This window comes from Octopus bimaculoides, chromosome 19 (genome assembly GCF_046866305.1).
Source record: "Octopus bimaculoides isolate indiv1 chromosome 19, ASM4686630v1, whole genome shotgun sequence".
In the NCBI taxonomy this organism is placed as follows: Eukaryota; Metazoa; Mollusca; class Cephalopoda; order Octopoda; family Octopodidae; genus Octopus; species Octopus bimaculoides.
Genome location: NC_142946.1, coordinates 54,520,349 through 54,547,057, shown reverse-complemented (window position 1 = coordinate 54,547,057; position 26,709 = coordinate 54,520,349). Strand labels below are relative to the sequence as shown.

At 36.6% G+C, this 26,709-nt stretch overlaps 1 protein-coding gene and 1 pseudogene across 2 annotated transcripts in view; one reads left to right on the top strand and one right to left on the bottom strand.

The window, feature by feature from the left end:
• LOC106875391 (tyrosine-protein kinase HTK16) overlaps positions 1-26,709 on the bottom strand; it is a 51,402-nt gene that overhangs the window by 16,781 nt on the left and 7,912 nt on the right. Inside the window, exons 1-8 of one of the 2 annotated variants that reach the window (XM_089337784.1) lie at positions 16,795-17,180; positions 16,414-16,581; positions 13,541-13,684; positions 13,061-13,132; positions 11,428-11,543; positions 4,495-4,635; positions 3,570-3,675; positions 1,639-1,706 (exon numbers count right to left, since the gene is read on the bottom strand). In XM_089337784.1, coding sequence (XP_089193910.1) covers positions 1,639-1,706; positions 3,570-3,675; positions 4,495-4,635; positions 11,428-11,543; positions 13,061-13,132; positions 13,541-13,684; positions 16,414-16,579 — 813 coding nt within the window. In that variant the 5' untranslated portion in view covers positions 16,580-16,581; positions 16,795-17,180. Of the gene's footprint in view, positions 1-1,638; positions 1,707-3,569; positions 3,676-4,494; positions 4,636-11,427; positions 11,544-13,060; positions 13,133-13,540; positions 13,685-16,413; positions 16,582-16,794; positions 17,181-26,709 lie in introns of those variants that run through there. The other variant, XM_089337783.1, reaches the window with a different exon arrangement.
• LOC128250187 (U6 spliceosomal RNA) lies at positions 17,592-17,689 on the top strand (annotated as a pseudogene).

Genomic DNA, 26,709 nt, shown 5'->3' with positions numbered 1-26,709 from the left:
TAATAATAATAATAATAATAATAATAATAATAATAATAATAATAATAATAATAAGCCGAGGGTTAAAGGCAGTTCACTGGCTGAACCAATACAGCATTGGAAAAATTGCTTTGCAATATTTCTTCTAGCTCTTTATGTTCTGATTTCAAATGCTGCTGAGGTCAACTTTGCCTTTCATCCTTTCAGAGTAGATAAAATAAAGTGCTGGGGTTGATACTATTGGCTAAACCTGCCCCTCAAAATACCTGGTTTTGCTTGTATCTAAATCAGATACCATTATTATTCGCAAGTCTTATTTTAATTACACGTTTCCATTGCATAGCTCTATGTTTGTTGGTTACATGCAGTGCTTTGTTTTGTTTTGGTTTCATTTTTTCTGTTATATCATATTTTATCTTTTACTTGTTTCAGTTAGCTGACTGTGGCGGCCATGCTAGGGCACTGCCTTAAAGGGTTTTAGTCAAACAAATTCACCCCAGTATCTATTTTTTTTAAAGCAAAGTACTTATTCTATCAGTCTCTTTTGCTGAACTGCTAAGTTATGGGGACATAAACATACCAACATTTGTTGTCAAGCAGTGGTGGGAGACAAACACAGACACACACATATAGATATGTTCATATATATATACGACGGGCTTCTTACAGTTTCCGTCAACCAAATCCACTCAGAAGGCTTTAGCCGACCTGAAGCTATAGTAGAAGACACTTGCCCAAGGTGCCATGCAGTGGGAGTGAAACTGGAACAATGTGACTGGGAAGCAAGCTTCTTACCACACAGCCACAGACAGTGCTTAGTTGTGCTATTTTCTGTCTGCTCAATATAAGTGTAAGATCTGGATGCATATTTTAAAATTATTCTCACATGCTATTACAGACTACACTGAGCAAATACTATTTCTTCTACAGCATTGTATTAACCTCGCCAAAAGAAATTTACGGATGAAAACTGGAAACTGTGGTTAGGGTGTTGCACTCATGATTGAAAGATTGTAGTTTCAATTCCCAAGCCAGTGGTGCACTGTGTTCTTGAGGAAAAAAGCACTTCATTTCATGTCGTTCAAGTCCACTCAACTGTAGATGAGAAACCCTGTGACAAACTGGTATTCTGTTCAGGGGAATATTAGCCTTCCCACCTAGCCAGCAGTGTGCCATCATTCAAAAGTATAACAATGTGTGTGTGTATATGTATTTATGAGTGGTGTGTGTGTGCGTGTGTGTGTATATGTATTTATGAGTGGTGTGTGTGTGCGTGTGTGTGTATATGTATTTATGAGTGGTGTGTGTGTGTGTGTGTGTGCGTGCGTGTGTGCGTGCGCGCGCGTGTGAATGAGTAAGAAAAAAGATAGAGAGAGGGATGGTTTGACAAACAAAATAGGTAGGTATAATGACAAAGAGAGGTAAGAGAGAGAGAGAGAGAGAGAGAGAGAGAGAGAGAGAGAGAGAGAGAGAGAGGAAGAGCATGTGTTTATGGAGGGATGGGTGTTGAGGATGATGGCAAAGATATTTGTGACCAATAAAATAATGAATTTGAAAACAAAGAAAACAAAATAAAAAATCAATAAGAAACATTAGTTTTCAATAGGAAGAATAAATACATCAATAAATACATAAATACATAAAAACACATGTGCTTACTTGTCGTTCAAGTTCTGGATGTAACCAATGTTCAAGTTTTGTTAATGCCTGGGGAGGGACGTATTTCTCTGTGAAAATATAAATTTATCACACATAATAGACAATACTCAAATCAAATGAAATTGAATATTTTTGCTCTTTGTTGTTTTTTTTTTAAATTTTTCTTGGTAATCATGGGGAAAAAATGTTTCAAAAGATTTTTTTTACAAAACATCATCATCATTATCATAATCATCATCATCACTATCGTCATCGCCGCCGCCGCCGCCGCCACTGCCACCGCCACCACCACCATTTAGCATCCATGTTTTGTGCTCACATGAGTTGGATGGTTTGACAAGAACTGGTAGGTTCTAGGACTCAATTGTGCGCTTATGTCTGCTGGATGTCCCACCTCGCACCAACCAATTTACAATGTGTAGTAGGTGCTCTTTTTTATGGCACCAATACTAGGGAGGTCACCATGCAGCTTGCAAGACTAAGATCTCCTTCAGGTGAATTGTGCTACTGTAGACAGGTGGGTGGGGGTGGGCATTGGATTTATGAGGCTGGTGGTTAAAGTAGGAGAGAAGGGGCCAGAACAGAACAGCTTCTCTTGTAGAGGAACCATTTAGTTACATTCTAGAAGAAAGAGTAGGAGTGACTGGGGCAGGGTAGGGAAGAGGTAAAAAATGTGGCCATGAGGTGTCTGGGTGGAACCTCAAGGAAGACGTGGGTAGATATAAGCGGGGGGGGGGCAGGGAGTGTGGGTGGGTAGGGATTGTGAAAGTGTAAAGGAAAGTGAGAGATGTCTGGAGATGGGGAATAGCTGAGAGGGTGGATATAATTTTTGAACAAGTGTTGAGAGATGATAAGCAGGGAAGGTGGAGCAGAGTAGGTGACAACTGCAGAGATTGAGGAATGGATTTGTAGATAAGCACTGGAAGTGACCATTGAGACATATGGGTTGTGAGTGGTAGGTGGGGGGAGAGATGATGTGTGGGTGGGAAGGTTACAAGAATGTGTGTATGTGGGGGAGGGGGAGATAGGCATAGAATATGGGGTAAGAGAGAGAGAGATGTATGGTAGGGAAGAGTGACAACTGTAGAGATTATGTAGGGGTGAGGAATATATTGGTGGATTATTGGAAGTGACAAATGAGACATGGGTTAGTGGGAGATGATGTGTGGTTGGGAAGGTTACAAGAGAGTGCGTATGTGGGGAGGAGGCAGACATAGTATATGGGGGAAGAGAGTGAGAGAGAGATGTATGGTGGAGAAGGAGAGATAATTTGTGGTTCAGGTGAGTGATCAATGTAAAATGTGGGTGAAAAGGACATTATTAAGAATGAAGAATGGACATCAAGTGAAATGGTTTCAGGTAGTGAGAAGCTGTGCTGAAGAAGACCTATTCAACCCATGGAAGCCTGAGAAAATGATAATGATGATGACATACACACATGCATACACACACATCATCATCATCACCCTTTAATGTCTATTGTTCATACTGGCATGGGTTGGACAGTGTGACCAGAGCTGGAAAGCTAGTGGGTGGGGAGTGTTGCACAAGACTCCAGTCTGATTTAGCATGGTTTCTACAGCTGGATGCCCTTCCTAACATGAACCACTTTACAGAAAGTGCTGGGTGCTTTTATGTGACACTACATGGGCGCCTTTACATGGCACTGCACATAAATATAACCATGCATAAATGTACACATCAATGTAAATACAAGTATGTAGACACCTGCCCACCCACCTACACACACACACACACACACATATGTAAATATGCTTGTTATACCTGTTGAAGATGTAAATGATATGCTTAGCTAAATGACGAATGCATGCAGAGATATTCCCATGTTACTAAAATGTCATGAGGAAAGTTAAACAAAGAGTAAATACAATGAGTAATAAACAGAGAATAAAGAGTAAAACTATAGTTACCAAAGAGTTTGACACATTTACTGTGTTTGCCTTCGACTGCTAGATCTAATGGTGTTAAACCTTCTTGAGTTCTTGGAAATGCTGGTGAGAGATTCTGCAGAAATAACTAAAATAGGAAAAAAGAAATTGATATATTTTACCTAAATAAAGCAGTTAGGTGCAGAAGATGGTGAAGGTGGCAACAGCAGTGATGGTGGTAATGGTGTTGATAGGGGTTGGTGAATATTATTCATTTATTAATTGTTTTTTGTTTGTTTATAGTTCAGGTAGAAGAGGAAGGGCACCTGCCTACACAGTCCTTCTCAGGACTTCCCAGACTGATGAGACTAAGCTGTCCTTAGATCAAGGATCTGATAAGGATCCGTGCAAAACAGTGGACTCCCCTAAAGATGTCCAAGTGCTAGATGACATTCATGTTAAATCAGGTGATGATTTAAATTTACCTACCACCCAAACACAAGAATGGTTCCTTAACATGGTTTTTGCTACATTTATCTATGGAGTATTACCAGTAATTCTTTACTGATATTGAAAAACTAATAAGTAAAGATAACTCTTAGAGGATCTGAAGCATTTAAAAGCAAATTTAGAAATGCGGGAATTAATGGAGAGTTACACAGCCTGCACAGTCAGGAAGCAGAATATGCAGTTTACAAATGATTCTCTCCATTATCCGTGGTAAAAGAGTACAGCAGGGTTCGCAACCATCCCTCTGCCGGAGCCTCGTGGAGCTTTAGGTGTTTTTGCTCAATAAACACTCATAACGTCCGGTCTGGGAATTAAAACCTCGATCCTATGACCGCGAGTCTGCTGTCCTAACCACTGGGCCATTGCGCCTCCACATATGATCTTTTATGAGAGCCATATTTAGCAATTAAAAAAACAAACAAATTACACACACACATGCACACCTTTATATACGTACCTGTACACATTTATGATATCCCTTTTGTGCCACTTCATGTAGTGGATATAATCCTGACACTACACATCTTTCATGTGGATCATATTTAGCAATTTGTAAGAGGTCAGAAATAATCTCAGGTTGATTTGCTTGGCAAGCCACCTAAATAAAATTAAAGAGAAGATCATGGTAAATTGAAGTGAATTTATCCGTAGAATCTGTAAAATTAAGATATAGTTAATATTTAAACTGATTTTATTTTGACATCTCTTGAGTTTTAACCATACTTACTCAAGATCAAAGTCACATTTTTGTATTTCACATTTAATAATTCCACATTATTAAATGGAATATTATTCCAAAGTGAACTGAGTATATTTTTCTGTAGCACCAGCACTATAGGGGTTGTCTTGCCTTCAGCAAGACTAAAGAGTTAACTCAAGCTCTGCATTAGTGCTGCTTGATCCCGTTAGCCAACCACTTACAGAGTGTACTAGGTGCTTCTATCGTGATATTAGCACTAGTGCAGGGATCAGGGAACTTCTTCAACCAATTACCCCAAAATATATTGGTTGAATTGGTGCATGCATATATAGATAAATGCCTGCGTATATAGAGATACATGCGTGCGTATATAGATATATGCGATAATATGCGCAGTTTTAGACGCCTTTTGACCTTTTCACTACACAGGGTTAGGGTTAGGGTTTTAACGGTCATTTTTCACAGGAATTTTCAATGGCCAGATAACTGAAGAGATGTTGGCGTGGGCTCCCACCCCGGCATCCGAAACTTTTATCATGGCTACTAAATAAGTGTCACATATTTTTACAGATAAATTCCTCTATTTACATAATATTGACGTCTCTTTCTTTCTTTTGTTGTCCATCCTATCAATATATATATATATATATATATATATATATATATATATATACATAATATGTATTATATATATGTATGTATGCCCCTGTATATATGTGAGATAATAGTTTCACTTTAATAGTTTCAGTATTAATAGTTAAACTATTAAAGGGAAGAGGTAAGAGATTGTTCTGGGATTGCATTAGGCAAGAAGTTGAACATTTTTTGGGCCTATGACACTACATGGATCCTAAGTAAGGCATGTGTAAAATTTGAATGAAATCGGTTGTGTAGTTCTCGAGTTTTAGGGATTCACACAGACAGACACACACACACACACATTGTCTGATGAACGGGAACGTGTAACTCCGAGTAACAGTCTTTTGTTATATTTCTGCTGCTTTTAAATAATGCATATTACTCTGGTATTTGAGTAGTCTTTTTTCCACCTTGTTGCACATTTTATGTGCTTACTCTCATATATATATATATATATATATATATATATATATATATATATAGATAGATAGATAGATAGATAGATAGATAAAGATACCAAACTGGAAAATGGGTGTAGTAAATTCAAATTTGAGAGAAAAGAGGAGCTAAAGTTGTTAGTGGACACACCTTGTATTAAATATCAAGTGGTATACACCACGTGATATATTGTGATATCCTGTTTGGGGCTGGAGATGATAACTTAAAAAATAGGTTAACTGGTGATAGCACTTACTTAGTATTGTTTACTGTAGACAGGAGCTAACTGACACAACCATATATACATATGCTTGCATACATATTCAAATACACACATGCACTTATACAAAGACAACTCTCTCTCTCTCTATATAACACTATAAATTATTTGTTGTTGTTGGTGATAGTAATGGTGATGGTGGTGCTGTTACTGAACATGAAATTCATTTGTTTGGGAACTGTAGAGGAAGTTATAGCTACTCCTGGGAGGCATTCTGGGAAACAAGGACTGTTTTTTCTGAAAGTTAGTACTAGGAGATTAATATAGGTGCAGCAAACTAGGGATGATGCCTAATATGGTGTAACTCCTGGTATGAAGGTGTTGCCATCAATTGAAAAAAAAAGAGATGAAAAAAAAAAGAAAAGTATGTAAAAAAATGGAAAGAAGGCAGAAATAGGGATCAGATACCATATATACTGGTGTACAGGATGGAATTTGAATGTTTTAAAATCCCCCCAAAACTAGGGGTCGTCTTATATACTCCACATAAAATCTGAACCATAAATTCCCGTGGTTTAGAGAAGCAGCAATGTCGGTGGAGAACAGCGTAAAACACTTGCATAGATCCTATGGCTCTTCAGCACAGTATTTTCTACTGAGACTTGCACGTATTAATGGAGAACACTGTAAAACACTCACATAGATTGAATGGGTCTACAACTCAGTATTTTCTACTGATACTTACATATATGTTTGGGAAGCTGGATTAACAGTAAGATTATATTAAAATAACAGCACAGCAAGCTTAGCAGACAGACACCAGTCGCCATTTGCAACAGCTAATGAACAGAAAATGTAAACAATCAGCCCATTCAACTGGATCCCGTGGTCTATTCTGTTTACACTGTCTTGTTAGAGCGCTCTCTCATACAAGTAAATGGTGTTATTGTGGTATACTTGAGACCATGTTAGTTCCTGTAAAATAACCAGTGTCTAAGTGATGTCACTACAGTAGTGTTTACACCAGCCAAGCACATTTGATGTGTTTTATAGTAGATAATTTACAATATTTGGCCACTTCTTGAGAAGAACTGGATACATTTTAAACAATCAAGACTGCATATAAAGTTTACTGATTGAAAAATAGTTAAAATGCTATTGAAACACAAGAAAAGCAGAAGCTTCAGGGGCTGCTGACGAAGCTACAGCTCACCGGATCCCTTTCGCTATGAACCTCCTACCTTTGGAGCTTGAACTATTTTCTACGAAAACTTAGGATAGTCTTATACAGCAAGTGTAGCTCAAAACCCACTTTTTAAATGGAAATTCTGGGTGGGGGAGTGTCTTGTACACCCAGTGGTATTATATACGTTGGCATATACAATAGTAAAAGAGAAAAAAGAGGAAAAAAAAACAGGCAAGGGAAGAAACAAAATTGGTGGAAAGAAGGAATCTAAGTCTCCAGCTACAAGACAAATAGTCTTACGGAGGCTGTGTCTGGTATTGGAGAGTATACTTTCTCTCATGTAAGCTTGGGGTGAACATTCTGAAATTTGCATTTAGGTACAGCCAAGTTGTGAGTTTAAGAATGTCAACATCAGCATCACCTTGTTCTAGCAGTGATGAGCATGGGATATATAAATACAGATGTGTGTGTATACATGCTCAAATGTACAGATGCACATTTGAGCATGTACACACACACACACACACACACACACACACACACACACACACACTCACAAGAGCAGAGTCACTTTGTGATTGTTCAAACTACTAGAAATAGCAGTAAAATCTCTCTTAAATAATACTCTACTATCTTAGAAATATATATGGACATATATTAAATAATATTATCCTAAAAGCTGGCAGAATTGTTAGTATGCTGGGCAAAATGCTTAGTGTATTCCATTTGTCTTTATGTTCAGAGTTCAAATTCTACCATGGCCAACTTTGTCTTTCACCCTTTTGGGGGTCGATGAAAAATAAGTACCAGTTGAGTACTGGGGTGAATGTAATGAACGTAACTACTCCAGGGCAAAGAGTATAAAAACTGCACTCCTCTGCCAAGCCATGTTGAGCCAGTATGGCAGTGTAAGATCATCAAACCACTACGATTTCAAGCTCAAATTCACAGCTTCCACATCAGACTGTGGTTGGTGGAGAGAACATGCCGAGGCCTTCGTCCTACAGTGGACAATTCAACCCAATCCAACCAATAAATACACTGTATTAGAAAAATAAACCTGGCTAGAATGCATTTGATCATAAGTCTGCCTGAGCAGTACTGATTGAGGTTTGAGCAAAAAAACAACATACACTGTTACAAATAAGAAATGTGAAGCTCTTCTTCCACCTCATATTTCTCAGTGTCAAAATTAAGGCAGGGTGGTATGACAATTCAGAAGAAAACTCTTCTAAAAACAAACCATGAGATGGATGACAAACAAAATAATAAAAATTGGTTATATGAACCTCAAATGGCCAGAAACTAAATGAATAATATCATAATTACATGACAAAATATCCTGATTATGCCCTTTTATGGTAAATTCAACTTGACTAACTTCCTGGTTTTTCTGGTTATACAAATCTAAACTATGCTAAGATATGAAAATTGTCAAACACACTTAATACAGATTAAATATCTCAAGAGACTTTCCGGAAAACAACTGAAATTTTATGATTTCAAAATAATCCTAGATTTCCAAATGTTCTTTTCCCTTTTTTAATAAAAAAAAAAAAAAATTGTTAAGTTTTCTAAAGTAAAAGCTTGAATCAAGTTTGGCTAAATTGGTAAAGAACTGGACAGCCAACCAAAGAGTATAACTTTTTTTTTCCTTTTTGTCCAAGATATCATATTTCATGTTGCATTCATTGTTAATATTTCCATCAAGTTGTTTATAAATTCAGAATTAATTAAACACAGCTCACTACAGTAATTAGTGAAGGGAAGTGAACCATTGTAAATTTAACACTAGTCCATTAGATGTTTATAGAGAGAATTTCAGTTGAATTGTAGATGAATTGATGAGCGATGGGGTTTGCAAAGAATTGCATTAAGCTAAGTGGCCCCTGACACGCATACAGAGTGCTCAGCCAATATCTGAGAAGTACAATGTTCAATTTTCCATAGTTGCCTGCAGGTGAGTTTTTTTCTGACTTCTAGGGATATTTACCCAATTTTCTAGACTATTTTCACAACTATGAGTCTGAAATTTACTCTATCTCTTTTCTTTCTCTCTCTCTCTCTCTCTCCCTGGGTAACCATGTACCTCCTCTATAGCAAGACACCTATTTTGCCTCTCTATTTCCCCATTACATTCTAACCTTTCATCATTTGATACTGGATCCCCTCCTCTAATGCCCCTTCTGTTGTGGCAAGATACCTGCTTCTGTCTCTCTGTCTCTTTGTCAGACTCTAACCTTTCATCCTCTGACACAAGTTCCCCCTCATCAAATGCCCTGCCCCTCTCATAATTCCATGTCTTGTGAGTTACTTGGTTACCCTGCCAGTGCTGGTGCCATGTTAAAAGCATCCAGTCCACACTGTGACGTAGTTGGCATTTGGAAGGGCATCCAACTGTAAAAATCATGCCCAAACTAACCTCACCTGTGCTAATGCCATATAAAAAGCACTGAGTGCACTCTGTGGAGTAGCTGGTGTTAGGAAGGGCATCCAGCTGTAAAATCTTTGCCAAAACGGACACGGTAGCCTAGGTAGTTTTTCTACTTGGCTGGCTCCTATCAACCGTCCTACCCATGCATGGAAGATGGACGTTAAATGATGATGATGACGATGATGATGATACATTTATACACACACACATCTGTGTGTGCCTCTGAGTGAGTACATTTGTGTCTCCTTGTCTTGACATCACATATCAGTTGTAAATAATTGTCACTTGTACATGAAGTGCCATTCATTTCCAATATTTTGTGAGAACATGTCCAGCCATTGGAAAATATCAGCTTGCTTGGAAACAGGTGAGAGTTAATGACAGGAAGAGCATGCAGCTGTAGGAAATCTACCTCAATAAACTTCATCTGATCCATGTAAGCATTGTAAATTGGATGTTAAAAGTGATGATGATAATGATACTTGTTTTAATGTAATTCTAATTATGATACACAATAAAGCTTATCATATTTATGGGAGTCACAGATGCTGTCTCAAATATTAATGAATGTTTTTAAAAAGTGCAATGTGACCACACTTATGATGTATAGTCGCTGCTAGCAAATGAGCATGTCATAGTAGCATATAACATGCTTTTGCTAATTGTTTTCAGGTGTCTATGTGGTCACAAGTAGACATAGAGACACTTCAAGCGCTTCTGTTCTTGATCAAGCAGAAGATTCTGGATGTGGCAGCTGAAAGGAGAGAAGGCTGCACCAACACTCGGCTGGCATGCATTTTCAGCTGATTAGACGGTGAAAGAATGTGAAATTACCAGCTTTGCTCAATAATACAATGTGTTGCTTGGTCCAGGAATACAAAATGTTTGATATTACAGTGCCTACTACACAGATTCTTTACTATATCAACACTCAACTCTGCTTACATTTTATGTCCATAATATGTTGACAATAGAGCAAGCAGGATGTAGCCGGGAGTGTAGTGTTCACACCTGTAATTTGTATGTAAATAATTCTTGTATACACACTACACACACATACACACATCTGTATGTGTATGTACATATATACATTCATATTTGATAACAGGAAAGAGAGTCAAGCCTCTATATAATATACAATATTCACATATAAAGTTTAAGTAAATACAGCAACTAAAGAAAAAGTGGAGACAACCAAAAAGAACAAAACAATGAAAAAAGATCTAAATTGCAGAATAGGTAAGTGCCTACTAGGAGAAATATAGATAAGTGCAGCAGCTAAAGGATTGGCAGGCATTCTAGAGTGCAATTGGTAATGAGGTCACCCAAGTAATAGAGACTAGTTCAGGTTCCACCTGTGGACCTGTTAATGGCTACTGGTTTTAATGTTTGATACTTTGTGTTGAAGCATTATAGCAATTAATGCATTCGTAACTTTTATAATATGCATGAATCAATCTGGATATTGCATCGAAATGATCATAGGTCATTATCATTATTATAATAAAGTATTTTCAATGGATCAGTTTTGAGCTCTCATTTAAATTGATATAAATACAAAATCTCACTTGTGAGTATTTTGCTACGTTTGTTAACAGATACAATATTTTTGCCTAATTTTGGTATAAAAATATATATAAATACATACATACATACATATATATATATATATTTATATATATATATATATATATATATATATATATATATACATCCTTATTGAGGCAAAGCTTAACTTCAAACAACCAGTTCGAAAAAAAAAGAGCAACTCACTTGAAGAGGTGTGCAGTGGTCTTGATTCTTTACTGATAGGTTGACATTGTATTTCAAAAAAAGTTTTACAATGCTGCTGTTTCCTGTTTTACAAGCAATATGTAGAGGTGTATCACCTGAAGTGTAAAATGAAATATTGTGAAGTTATATACACACACACACACACATATAATTATTTTATAATTCAGTGTGAACTAATAATTAAGTAAGTCAACCCCAAATAACTTTTCATCAAGTAAAATTACACTAGTAAAGAGAAAATCAAAATCATTAGCATTAATGATAATTCTTATCAAGTAAGGCATGGGAAAGAAGTCTAATTTCTAGTATGCAAAGTGACATCTCCTGACATGTTTTGGTTTTATTAAGATATCTTCAGTGAAATATTTGTGTGTGTGTGTGTGTGTGTGTGAGAGTGTATATATACTGTTTTGATCCATGCATGTAACTCTCAATAAATGTGTTGAGTGCCCTCCTTTTGTGTGTCCACTCACTCCTTTAAAACTTTATATATACACACATACATATATATATACATGTATACATACATATATACATATATATATATATATATATATATATATATATATATATATACATGCATACATATACATATATAAACATACATGTACATATATATATATATATATATACATACATATATACATATATATATATGCATGTATATTTATGTGTGTGTGTATGGATCAAAACAGTTTGATTGAAACTCCTTGGTACTCTGACTTTCAAGCATGATGCTAATCTTCCTTGTTTTCTCCGTATTCTTTCTGTTGAAGAGCGTAGCTCGAAACGTTAAAGACTTTCTGTATTCCCGAGCGTCAAACTAATACATCCTTTTGTTGTTTACACCACCTGTCCTCGTCTGTTGTTTTTTTTTTTCGTACATTCTCCCATATATATATATAAATATATATATATATATACTAGGTGCAACTTCAGAAATAAGTCCCATTGTCCGTTATTAGGAAATTGTTGCACCCATAACGTAGTGTACAGATGCATTATAAGTACAATAACCGAGAATTATATTTACATAGAATGTAGTATTAATGTGAAACAGAGAATATATAACCATAAGTCTTCTTTTAGACTAAGACATAAGGCAAATAGTACGGCATTAAAAGATAATGGTATTAATTTAAGCCTTAAATGGGAAATTTCTGCTTTTAGCAAAATCATATTTGGGGAAATTTCTGCTAGAAATAGCAGCTAAATCACCGTTTTTGGCAAAATCATATTTGGTGAAATTTCTGCTTTTGACAAAATCATATTTGGGGAAATTTCTGCTAGAAATAGCAGCTAAATCACCGTTTTTGGCAAAATATTTGGGGAAATTTCTGCTTTTGGCAAAATCATATTTGGCGAAATTTCTGCTAGAAATAGCAGCTAAATCACCGGTGATTTAGCTGCTATTTAGCTGCTATTTCTAGTGTTTTAGCTTTTTCTGCAGGTGTTCTTAGCTTTTTCTGCATGTGTTCTTAGCTTTTTCTGCAGCTAAATCACTGTTTTCGGCAAAATCATATATATATATATATATATATATATATATATATATATACATATACATATACATACACACACACATCAATCAAATGCATAAAAATTCACTTACCTTCTATGTTTCTTGCATCGATATCTGGACATTCTTTAGAATTTAGAATTTTAGCACAGAGTTTGGTATTTTCTGGAGATTAAGAAAATAAATACATATATATGTCTGTGTGTGTGTGTGTGTGTGTATGTGTTTATGTGTGTGTGTAAAATTTTCCAGATCCGATAGAATTAAGTATTTAAATGGTAAAAGCACCAAGGTAGATTTTGTAAAATGAATATGCCCTTATTAACCTGGTGTATGGAACATAAATCAATATGAAGTTTTAATGAAAGATTTTAATTTAAATTTCTTTAAAACATGAAGTTTATATGATAGAACTGGAGAAGAGAGTGTCTCAGGCATTTTAGTATCAAAAGGGTTAACTTCTCAAATATTTAATGTCACTAGGTTGGAGTTTAAATAGAAGTGATGTAGAGATGGTGTTGAGGAAGAATTTGGCCACCGTATGCTTCTATGCTTACAGATTCATATACTTACGATCTTGGACAGCTTTGTGCAAGAGATTGGTTGGTCCTTGATACCGAAGGGCAGCAGGTGGTGGTTTACCAGAAATGAAGCTTGTCAGACAGCATGGCAATCCAGCTGGTTTGTGCTGATGGATCTTGATCAGTCTATCAATACCTATTGATTAAGAAGCAAATAAGAAGAAAAATCACAAAATAAATGACACTTTGATAATTTATCAAACCTAGAGTAATGTAAGGAGTGCAGGAGTGATGTACATTGATCATAAAGAAATTACAAAAATGAATAAACATGGTCATTTGTAATGATATAATTTCTATTATTGTGCTGAATATGTATATAAGTTGGCATACATGTGTATGTGTTTATTCACTGCCCATATCCTCTCTTATACTAATCTCTTTGGTCTTTGATGGTTTGCTCTGGCACTTCATCCCTACCATCTTATCTTCTTTCCAGATACTCTTACCAACCCTTACATAGTGCAGGGTAGCCATGGATCTCCTCTATAGCAACATACCTACACTTGTACCTCTTATGATACTTTAACATCCCAACACCTGGCACAAAACTACCTCCCCATTTCTCAAACATTCTCCCTCTGCACTGTGTCAATATATAGATAGATGGAAACTGTAAAGAAGCCTATCAAACACACACACACACACAAATTTATGTATTTATCAATATTTTCCAACAAATAGATGTTTGCCTCTCTCTCTCCTTCTCTCTCTCTCTCCTTCTCTTTCTCTCTCCTTCTCTCTCTCTCTCACTCTCTCTCTCTCTCCCTCTCTCTCTCTCTCTTTCTCTCTTACCTTTTCTATCTCCTTCTCTCATACTGAGGACCCTCTTCAAATCATATAATCTTAAACATAATTTCTTCCTTTCTCTTTTCTAGCTATTTAAATGTTACAATAACTACACACACACGCACACACACACACAGACAAACCAAAAATAAAAGCAAAAACAACAAAAGTCAAAAGCACATACACAGTGAAGGTATTAGGTTGATTGATGTTCAGTTTAAGATGGAACACATGCGTACATACACACACGCACACACCACATGACCGGTCCACACCAGCATAGAAAAGTGGCTGTAAAAATGATGATAGACTCAACACACACACACACACGCACACACACACACACACACACACACACACACACACCTACACACACACATTTGCATGAGTATGCATGTGCAGAGATAGAATACCTAAAAGCAATAGGAGGATGGACACTTAAAAATGCAGTTTAAAATATAAATATTTATTCCAGACTGATAAACAGAATCAATTACTTGACACAAAGTCCACACGAAATACAAGCACTACCATCTTCCCACCTACATTTATCTCTCAGACACAGTGCTAATGAATCACCGAAGTTTACAGTAAACAACATCACCGTCAATCTGACAAGTCAGGCAATGAAAGTTGCGATATTTATAGAATTGGTAGAACAGCAGACAAGATTCTTTGCTCTGCTAAATCATGTCTTCTGTGTTCAAATTTCATTATGGTTGATTCTCGTCATCATTTAACGCCCATGTTCCATGCTGGCATGTGGTGGTCTTACTGGAAGTTGTATATAGTGTGATAGAGACAGAGAACAGAAGAGATTTGCTGCTCAGGGGCAGAAAATTGCTTCTAAGCATTTCCTTCTTCTGCTTTCTTTTGGATGATTCAATAAAATCCAGTAGGTCCAGACACTGCATTGTGCTCCAGTGTCTGCTTTGGCCTGATTTCTACACCTGGATGCCCTTCCTACTGCCTAGTGGCATTTCTTCTGGCTGTTTACATTCTGTGTTCAAATTCAGTTCAGCTTAACTTTGCTTTTTCTCCTTTAGGGGTTGATAAAATAAAGTACTAGTCAAGAATTGGGGTTGATGTAACTGACCTCCTGCTCCCCCCAAATTTCAGGTCTTGTGCCTATAGTAGAAATGATTAGTAGTCAATTTATTTATATTTAACCAATAAATTAATTGATTGCTTGATTAATTATTTAAGCAATCAATCAGTGACACTTTGACTAATCTAGCTGATTGACTGACTGACTGAATGATCAATCAATCAATCAGCTAGACTTTGAAAAATCTAGCTGATTGGCTGACTGTAGCATAAAGGACTACAAAAAAAAAAAAAAAAAGAAAGAAAGAAAAGATGGTGCCTACAAATTCAAAAGATGTCTATTGACAGAAAACTTAAAGGTCAGAATATCAAAGTACAAAGGAATAAAGGAATACAAGACAATAGTAGTGAGTTCCAGAGAGCAGTAGTTTGAGGAAAGAAGCCATTAGAATAAAAGGACTTAAGAAGCTTAAAAGAAACAATGTGCCAGAGAACAGTTGCAGATGACATGTTAAAAGGTTTTGAGAGAAGGTTCCAGATCAGAAAGTTCATCAGAGCAACAACCATGGAAATACTTATAGAAAAGACACAACAGCGATACACATTTTGATAATGAGGCAAAGACTCTAATTTAGTGGAAAGATTGGTTTGATTGGAAGATCAACTGCCACCACCACCACCACCATAATCTTATTAAGAATAAAAAACAGTCTGAAGAAATTCTTTGATGCTTGTCACATTAACCATTGATGGTGGTCTACTATAATCTCCAACTATGAGACTTAATCACACATTATTCACCCACCTGTCTTCTCCTTTGAGACAAAAGAAAATGGAGAAAGAACTATGAAACACTAACACCAAACTGTCAAACAAATTTTCTTTGCAATTGCTATAACCAAGTCTACCCAGTCAATCACTATCAAGTCTGCAGTTAATGTGAAGTGAAGCCATGATTAACAAGTAAGATTAATATTTTTATTTGAATTTTTTCCCATCACACCATCTTTAGTTCCAACAAAAGCTTACCTTGTGTTATAGGTCCACAGTCGATCTGGAAGCAGTTGTCAAACTTGTGTGCAGCATGAAAATGGTAAACTTTACCATCTTGCAACATGGAGATTACTTTGTCATTCTGCTTGATGCGGCTTTCTCTCAGCAGGAATCTTCCATTAATTTTCTTTAAACGGTCCATGTCTGTAACAAAGGGAGTAAAATTAATAAAGACACATGCACACACACACACAATTTGTGGAAGTATCATTTGAAAAACTGTGTGAACTATTTCCTCTTCAGTTTTATAGTAGTTATAGAGCAGAGTTGGTAGAAGAAAAAAGTTGTACTGAAATATGATAGAAAAACTGACACACAACAGGCTTCCTTCAGTTTCTGTCAACCAGATCAACTCACAAGGCCTTGGTCAGCTTGAGGCTATAGTAGAAGACATCTGTTCCAGGTGCCATGCAGTGGAAATGTCCTCTGAACCATGTGGTAGCAAAGCAAGCTTCTTATCACACAACCATGCCTACTTCTTTTAGTTTCTATCTGCCAAATCCATTCCAAGGCTTTGGTCAGCCTGGAGCTATAGTAAAAGACTCTTGCCCAAAGTGCTAAGCAGTGGGACTGAATACAAAACCATAGGGTAAAAATTGCTGGTTGGCCAGGTGAGTCCTTAATTGGTAATCTAGCTGAATGAGCTAATAAAAATTGTGTTCAGAGATGCAACAAAACACCTATAGTGGGGGGGAAAAATGACCTATCTTCTTGTTTCTAGCAGAAGCACACCCTGTCAATGAACTTTAACCTTTTAGGCTGCTGATAACCCAGATATATCACCCTAAGCCTAATTGGTTCACACACAATGACAAGTATATATGCAGTTCTTGTGTCCTATAAGCTACTACAGCCTATTGATCACAATACTTTTAATTCACTATGACTCACATATACACCCAATACAATGAACAAAAAGAAAATTTTCTTTATTCACATGAATCAAAAAGAAAGGTAATGTTATACTTTGCAGACTAATCTTAAGTAACACACACACACAGCTGTGTAGTTAAGAAGTTCATTTTGCAACTAAATACTATTGGAACTTGATCCCAATCCATGGCATTTTGGGCAAGTGACTTCTACTATAACTTTGAGTAGACAAATACCATAAGAGTGATCTTTGGTAGTGAGAAAGTGTACAGAATCCCATCATACTATCTACAGCAGTACATATTCTAAAACTGGAATGATACAGAGAAGACTAGCATGGCCTCTGTGCAAGGATGATATGAAGTTTTTCCATATTTTTCTAATCACTGAGAGAGAGATGACGTGTTTGGGTAGGCTACAGGAGTGGAGTAGAGATACAGAACAGGTATAGTGCATGAGTAAAAAGATAATTTGGTGGTATGGGGATGGGGAAAGCCACTGTAACATGTGGGTGTGGAGGACAATTATCTATAATATTATTCTATGTAAGGCGGTGAGCTAGCAGAAACGTTAGGGGCGAAGTGGTTAATGGTATTTTGTCTGTCTTTACGTTCTGAGTTCAAATTCTGCTGAGTTCGACTTTGCCTTTTATCCTTTTGGGGGTCAATAAATTAAGTACCAGTTGCGTACTGGGGTCAATCTAATTGACTGGCTGCCCTCTCCCAAAATTTCAGGCCTTGTGCCAAGAGTAAAAAGGAATATTATTCTATGTGTTTCTACATTCCTGTGTGATTTGTCTGCGTGTTACATTTACACCAAGGGAAACAATAACTTGAATGGAGAAATATATAGAGAAGGAGGAGGAGGAAAAAGGGAAGCAAAGAAAAGAAAGAGATGGAAATAGTGGAATCAGCGAAGAAATAGAAAGGGAAAACATGAGAGAGAGAGAGAAAGAGAGAGAGAGAGAGAGAGAGAGAGAGAAAGAGAGAGAGAGAGAGAGAGAGAGAGAGAGAGAGAGAGGCTTTTCTTATTAGAAAGAATGAGTGGGGAGGTGTGTATTATTCTAAATTTGTGTTAGAATCACTGGCACAATCAAAATTTTTAATATAATGAAACACTGTCTGGAAGGTCTATAACTATGCTTTAAAAATATGTCTATAGATAGTTAAGTTGAAGTGAAATAACCTTAGCAAATAACTGAGGAAGTTACTTTCTAGTCTTTTACATTTCCAGATCACAAACAGACAGACGGGTAGGTGAGCCTACTGATATAGCAAAAGTTATGTAAATAGAGAGATATCTTAATAGATATACAAATAAATAGACCACTGAGGGAAAGAAATGAAAATAATCGCAATTGGTAAATAACCCGGACTGAGCCTTGTTGGTGGTTGGACAGTAGACTGTGTATGGAGTAAAGATCATTTGCCAACATAACATGGCAGTCCTGGTTTAGGACGAATGTTGCTGTATTTTAGCCCCAGGAGAATCGTCTCCAGCTGGCTATATGACATGATAGAGTGTCCTTATATTTTTGAACAAGGGAATTGTGTTGTATAGCCAGCTGGAGACGATGTCTCCTGGGGCTAAATTACAGCAACATTCGTCCTAAACTAGGACTGCCATGTTATGTTGGCAAATGATCTTTACTTCAAAGTACACACACACACACAAACACATGCATATGTGTATAGATATATGTGTGTGTGTGAGTTATGGGTGGGTGGGGTGCATGAGGAGGTATGTTTTTGTGTGTGTGACTACACATTGACAGCACTTGGGTAACTGTGTTATCAGTCTATGTTCCGCATGATCTAGTTTTGCAGCTCAGTGATCTGATATATCATGTCACATCTTGCTTATGTTCAAGTTAGACAAGTAAGGTTTGACATCAGGAAGGGCATCTAACCATAGAATATCACCCCGAGTAATCTCAACCACGTCAGGATAGAAAATGTGAACAGAAAGACAATATAATGATAACAATACATATACACAGACAGACATACGTTTACAAAATGAACACATATAAGCGTGTACATAAAACCCACACACTCACACATAGTGATGAATAATTATGTATAGAAACTAAATAAACATACATACTATTTATAGTATATAATTAGACATACATGCATACATAGACACTTGCGCAAATAAATGTGGACACAGACATGCACACACAGACACACACAAACATACACACACAGCAACAACAACAGCAACAAATGTAGCAATGGCATATAGTGAATTTAATTACACCCCCCCCCCCCACCACTAAAACCACCACCACCACCACTGCTGCACCTACTACTACTACTACTACTACTACTACTACTACTACTACTACTACTACTACTACTACTACTACTACTGTTGCTGCTGCTACTACTACTACCACGACCGCCACCACCACTGCTGCCAGAAACCACCACCACCACCACTTTCACCTCACCATCATGGACATTGCATCAACAAGTGGCACAGTGACACAAAATTGCACACACACACATGTACACACACATGCATATATACTGATGCAAATAAAAATAAGAAGATATACACACACATACCGACACAGACACACATATGCAAACTCATATATATATATATATATATATATATATATGTATGTATGTATGTATGTATGTATGTATGTATGTATATATACAGGCATATTAACAGGTCCAACAATGATTTAAAAATGATTTAAAATAAAAATCTTACTACTTCCTTCCATGTTCACATTTCGATACAATGATACACAAACATACAGCAACATAGATACATATACAGTTAAAACAAATAAGCTTACAACACACACACACACACACACACCAAAAACAACACCAGTAAGTGCTAAAAGTTAAGTCTCCCTACCTTCATTATAACTACCACCACCACCACCACCACCACCAACAACAACAACAACAACAACATTACAACTTATATCACCACCATCATTACCAACAGCAACAACATCGCCACCACCACCACCATCATCATCATATATACCACCATGACCCTCTGCCAACAAGCACCCCCCTCCTTACCACTACCACCATTTCTCTGAAAGTTTTCACAACTATTCCCACTTGTTCCTGGAATTTCCTGTCAAACATCCGTATTTCTGTGGGAATTTGATTACAGCTAACTTCGACCTCCTTTCTGTTGTGTATATATATATATATATATATATATATATATATATTTATATATATATGTTATAAATATATATATATACTTATATATACATATATATTATATATATATATACATACTATATATACTTATATATATATATATATATATATATATATATATATGTTATAAATATATATATATACTTATATATACATATATATTATATATATATATACATACTAAATATACTTATATATATATATATATATATATATATATATATATATACTATATATACTTATATATATATATATATATATATGTATACTATATATACTTATATATATATATATATATATATGTATACTATATATACTTATACATATATATATATATATATATATATATATATATATATATATATATATATATATATATATATATATATATATATATATATATATACACTACATACACACACACATATATGTAATTTTACACACACACATCTATTTGTCTTATCTGTCTAGCTATCTACCTCAGCTGACTGGCCATTTGTCTGGAGAGATTAGTAATCTATCTATCAATACACCCATATACATTATGCATACATGCACATGTATACAAACACGTGTTGGTATGTGTGTGTGTCTGTTTGTTTGTTATTATGCAAAAGTCCAAAACATTGCTTTTTCAGAAAACGAACGAACGAATGTATATAGGTAATGTCCATATGAACTTAACAGATCATCTCTCAGTTGCATTTGACAATCATAAGATGTGTTCACTGGATTTGAAACAGCTTGTAAATTCAAATCTGAATGGAAATATGCCATGATTGAAGGGATTTCCTTGTATGAAACCAACAGATATGTGATCTACGTGGTCTGATCAATAAGTATTCATAGTAACGAAGCTAAAGCACGCAGAGTGAAGCCGCTGTGTAGAGTGAAGCATGCAGAGTAAAGCACGCTGAGTGAAGCTTGGCACAGATTGACCTTGAACTCCACTGTCCATGCACACTATAATGTAGTTAGAACCACCACTCTTTCAGCATATGTCAGAATATCATCGCAAATTGAAAAACTACTGGCATCTGAATTTTTATTCTGCTCATTTTTCAAAACTTCCTCTATTTTCGTAATATACTCATCATCCACAACTTTCATTCTTATATCCTGTGCTGTCACTGGTAGTTCTTGGATAACGTTTATCATAACACTTATAATTTCACTTTCTGCCTGCAGTGCAGCTATAACAGTCTCTTCTAGTGGTTCCATATTTTTTGGAATTAATCTTGAAAGGCAGTCCACATGACCAATTTTTTCGATGGAATGTATTGCATTTTGAAATAATTTAGTAATATTACACTCCAGCGTTGCAGGCAGTTCGCTGTATGAGTCGGTAACCCTTTTTTAGACCCATAAATCAACAGTAAAAGTCTATAGTTTGTTTGCAATAAAAAAAACTTCTGCCATGTGAAATTTTTTAACTGCAAAAATAATTACTATGGCCTCCTTTTCAATTTGACTATATCTCTTCTCTGCTGTTATTAGCGAGCACAAAACTGCACTTAATCTGTGCTCGGAAGCATCAGACACTACAATGATGTCCATATCAGGATCGTAATGAGATTAGAATGTTTTTTTATTTCTTCAAAAGTGTTTTTATTTCTTCAAAAGTGGACCAATTCCACTTTACTCCTTTTTTTAATAAGTTGTTCAATGGAGCTCTTAACTTGTGCATATTAGGAATGTAGCTTTGGTAATAGTTTGCCAACCCAAAACATGCTTGTAAAGTTGGAATATTTGTCAACATAGGAATATTCCTTATTGCGTCTGCTTTCAATGGGTCAGGATGTCTACCACTTTTATCAATTATTTGCCCTAAGTACTTAATTTGGAGTAGAATGGCAAAGATGAGGGCTCTGATGAGGAGTTATGTTCATTGGCCATCTATGGATCGAGATATTGCAAACTTGGTGAGAACACAGTGAGGTTGCAATGCTTGCAGCCAAAGCCCTGCCGGTAAAATATCAATTGTGGCCAGAGATGGAGAACCCATGGTCTAGATTACACATTGACTATGCTGGACCGGTAAACGGTGCTTACTACCTAATCGTAGTAGATAGCTATACTAAGTGGCTGGAGGTTTGCAGGTGCTACAGACCAACCTCTAAGACAACTATAAAGTTCTTATACGAATTGTTTGTGCAATACAGTGTCCCTGACATGCTAGTTTCAGACAACGGAATGCAGTTCTCTGGGTATGAATTCAAGAACTTCTGTAAAAAGCATGTAATAAAGCTTATTTTCGCTCCACCTTACCACCTGAGGTCAAATGGGCAGGTAGAAAGATTTGTGGACACCTTCAAGAGAGGATTAAGAAAAGCGAGGACTAAATTAAGTAACGATGAAGCACTGACAAATTTCTTAAGAATATTACAGAGTGACCCTCCAATTCAAGTACGAATTCAGGGAATTGATGTTCACAAGAAGAATAAAATCCATTTTTGATAAACTATTACCAGAGAAAAACAGATGTAACGGAAATACGAAAGAGCCAATGAAATACGTCAAAATATGTGATAAAGTGCATTTCAAAACCTATAGAAATGGTAAAGAAGGCTGGGAAGATGGCTTTGTTACCAGAAAAAATTGGAAGTATGGTGTATCTAATTAAAGGGTTACATGGTGAACATAAGAGACATATAAACCAACTAAGGAAGAGACATACCCATGATCAGGAAGAAATTCCCATGGAAGTATTCTGTGAAATATTCGATGTACCAGTATCAAAAGTAAAACAGTCCCATAGAACCAGCTTGAGAAAAAGAAAGCAGATCGAACACCCTGAGATAATGTCCAAGTGAAAGAGATACTAAAAAAAATATAATAAAAAATTTCTTCATTCCTTTGGAACACAAAATCTCAAAAGGGGAGATGTTGTGCGAGAGTACGATGCCCTCTGGTGAGAATGGACTAGACCACTACATATAAATAGTAGTGGTCTGAGAAAGCGAGGTGGTTCATGCTAGTTCCACGGTTCGTGCGTTGATAGTTCAAAGTTTACAGTTCGAGTTAGCATGTTGGATTGTTGGTTCTTAAAAGATTGTTGTTATGTTTTGTGTGGTGACTGCTATTTGTTTCGATTATATTGTTATTACACTGTTGTAGTGAATTCGTTTATCCATAAGGATATAACATGTTCAGAGCTTGATCTTGAGCCACCGTCAATAAACTATCACTTTCTCTCTTTTAAAACTCCGCTCTAGAGGCACTTATATGATAAGGCATCAGTTTTCAATTCTTGGTGCATCTGTAGAACCATCCATCTAATTACATTTCTTTTAACACTTCCTTTCTTCTACAAATTACTCTATTTTGCTACACTTTCTTCTCTTCAAGTTCTAGTTCTAGTTCTATTACAACATATTTAAATAGTTCTTCTCCATTCTTTGCAACATAGTGGTTTAGTGACCTTTGTTTGTCATTCATAGAATCAGAAATGCTAATAAATCCTCTCCCTCCAATATTTCGTTTCATGTATAAATAACTGACATTTGCTTTTTGAGGAAGTGCTCCAAGCATAGTTAGGGTTTCCATTGTTTTTCTCTTTAATGCCTCTTTTATTTTATTCTTCATTCTATTTACTACTCCAGCACTATAGTACACAACAGTTAAATAAATTTGGACTTCAAATTTCAAATACTGTTTTCATTTTTTTCCTTCATTTCCTTATGCATAACATTATCGAGTTCAATATGCCTGGGTACTTGTACATATTGTCAACACGTTCCAAAATCTATTCTTCTGCTAAGTTTAATCAATTGATATAGGCACTCTTCATGACAAAAGTCACACATTTCGATATGCCAAACTCCATTTCAGTATCACTGCAACACACCTTTATTACATAAACAAGTAATTTGATCTCATTTTCAGACTTAATAAATATCATTAATAAATATCATTAAGTCATCCATAAAGAACAGATGATTCAGAGAAGGTGCAGTTCTTCCTAGGGTGTGGGCCAGAGTTCCACACATACAGAAAACCCACTGGTTTTGTTGAGGGCTCATATGCCCCAATATTAGACTATTTTCTTTAGTCAATACATGGTGATAGCTTATAAGCTTTAAGTTTATAAAAAATATCATTATTTACAGAATTGTAAAATTCGGCATTGCTTATCAAATCATTGCAGAAAATGCACATGCTAGTTTGTTTATAAAAAGAAGTTTGTATTATAGAACTATAGGCAGTGTCAGGCAGGTTGGTATCAAAAGGATGCAAAATAAAGTGCCTTGCTCAATGCAAAATAAAGTACCTTGGTCAAAGGTGGAATGTGCTGATGTACAGCCTGATCCAGGAATAGAACCCACACAATTATTTATGCTTGCTTTCACAGGTGCAAGAGTCAGAAGCTCATGAGTTCTGTTGCGATATCTCAAGATGATACGTTAAAAACAGATGCCACATTAACTGCATGGTTCAGTGGTTGAGTAATTACATTAAAAAAATATCAAAAAAGGTAAAAAAACAGTAGATAAAAAATGCACTAACAAATCTGAATTTACAGGTCCATCCAACCCAAACTAATATGAGGAAAACTCAACACCTGCCGCTGCCACTGAAACAGCAACAACAACAACAACAAAAACAACTACCATCAGCCACTGCTGCCACCACCATGGTCATCACAATCACCACTAGCACAACAACCGTGACCACCACCACCACCACCACCACCACCACTACAACCACCACCGTCACAAAGCTCAACCATGACCATTATCATTACCATGACTAATATAATCAATGCTGCATTATCACTAAAGGCACTACCACTGTCGCCACCATCACTTCCACCACCACAATCACCACTGCTGCCAGCACCACAGTCGCTCTTTTTCTTTACCCCCCCCCCCCCCCCCACCATCTATAAGTTGCAACTTCCATCATTATAAAACATTAAAATTGTGAATATATAAAAAAGGAAAATGTCACAAGTATAAGGTCAATGATATTAGAGCAGTTTCTACTGGGTGGATGTGGTCTGAAAGGAAATAATACACACACACACATATGCATCCATACATATATATACATATATATATATATATATATATATATATATATATATATATATATATATATATATATATATACACACACACACACACACACACACATATGTATACATATACATACATATATATATACATACACACACACACACACACACATATATATATATACCCACATACATATCATCATCATCATCATCATCGTTTAACGTCCGCTTTCCATGCTAGCATGGGTTGGACGATTTGACTGAGGACTGGTGAAACCGGATGGCAACACCAGGCTCCAGTCTGATTTGGCAGAGTTTCTACAGCTGGATGCCCTTCCTAACGCCAACCACTCAGAGAGTGTAGTGGGTGCTTTTACGTGTCACCCGCACGAAAACGGCCACGCTCGAAATGGTGTCTTTTATGTGCCACCCGCACAAGCCAGTCCAGGGGCACTGGCAACGATCTCGCTCGAAAATCCTACAGGAGCCAGTCAGGCAGTACTGGCAACGGCCACGCTCAAAATGGTGCATCTCATGTGCCACCCGCACAAGAACCAGTCCAGGGGCACTGGCAACGATCTTACTTGGCTTGCCGGGTCTTCTCACGCACAGCACATTTCCAAAGGTCTCGGTCAGTAGTCATCGCCTCGGTGAGGCCCAATGTACGAAGGTCTTGCTTCACCACCTCAGCCCAGGTCTTCCTGGGCCTACCTCTTCCACGGGTTCCCTCAACTGTTAGGGTGTGGCACTTTTTCACGCAGCTATCCTCCTCCATTCTCACCACATGTCCATACCAGCGCAATCGTCTCTCTTGCACGCCACAACTGATGCTTCTAATGTTCAGCTTTTCTCTCAAGATACTTACACTCTGACGGGTATTCACATTGACATTACACATCCAACGGAGCATACTGGCTTCATTCCTTGCGAGCTTACGTATGTCCTCAGCAGTTACAGCCCATGTTTCACTGCCATGTAGCATGGTTGTTTGTACGCATGCGTCATACAGTCTGCTGTAGCATGGTTGTTCGTACGCATGCGTCATACATATCTATACACACACACTCATATACACATATATGTATGCACATATTCCATGCAAGTGCGTGAAGCTTCACCCATCTGCACAAGGATGTCTACCTTAGATGAATACGAACCGCACTTGAATCAACTAAATGC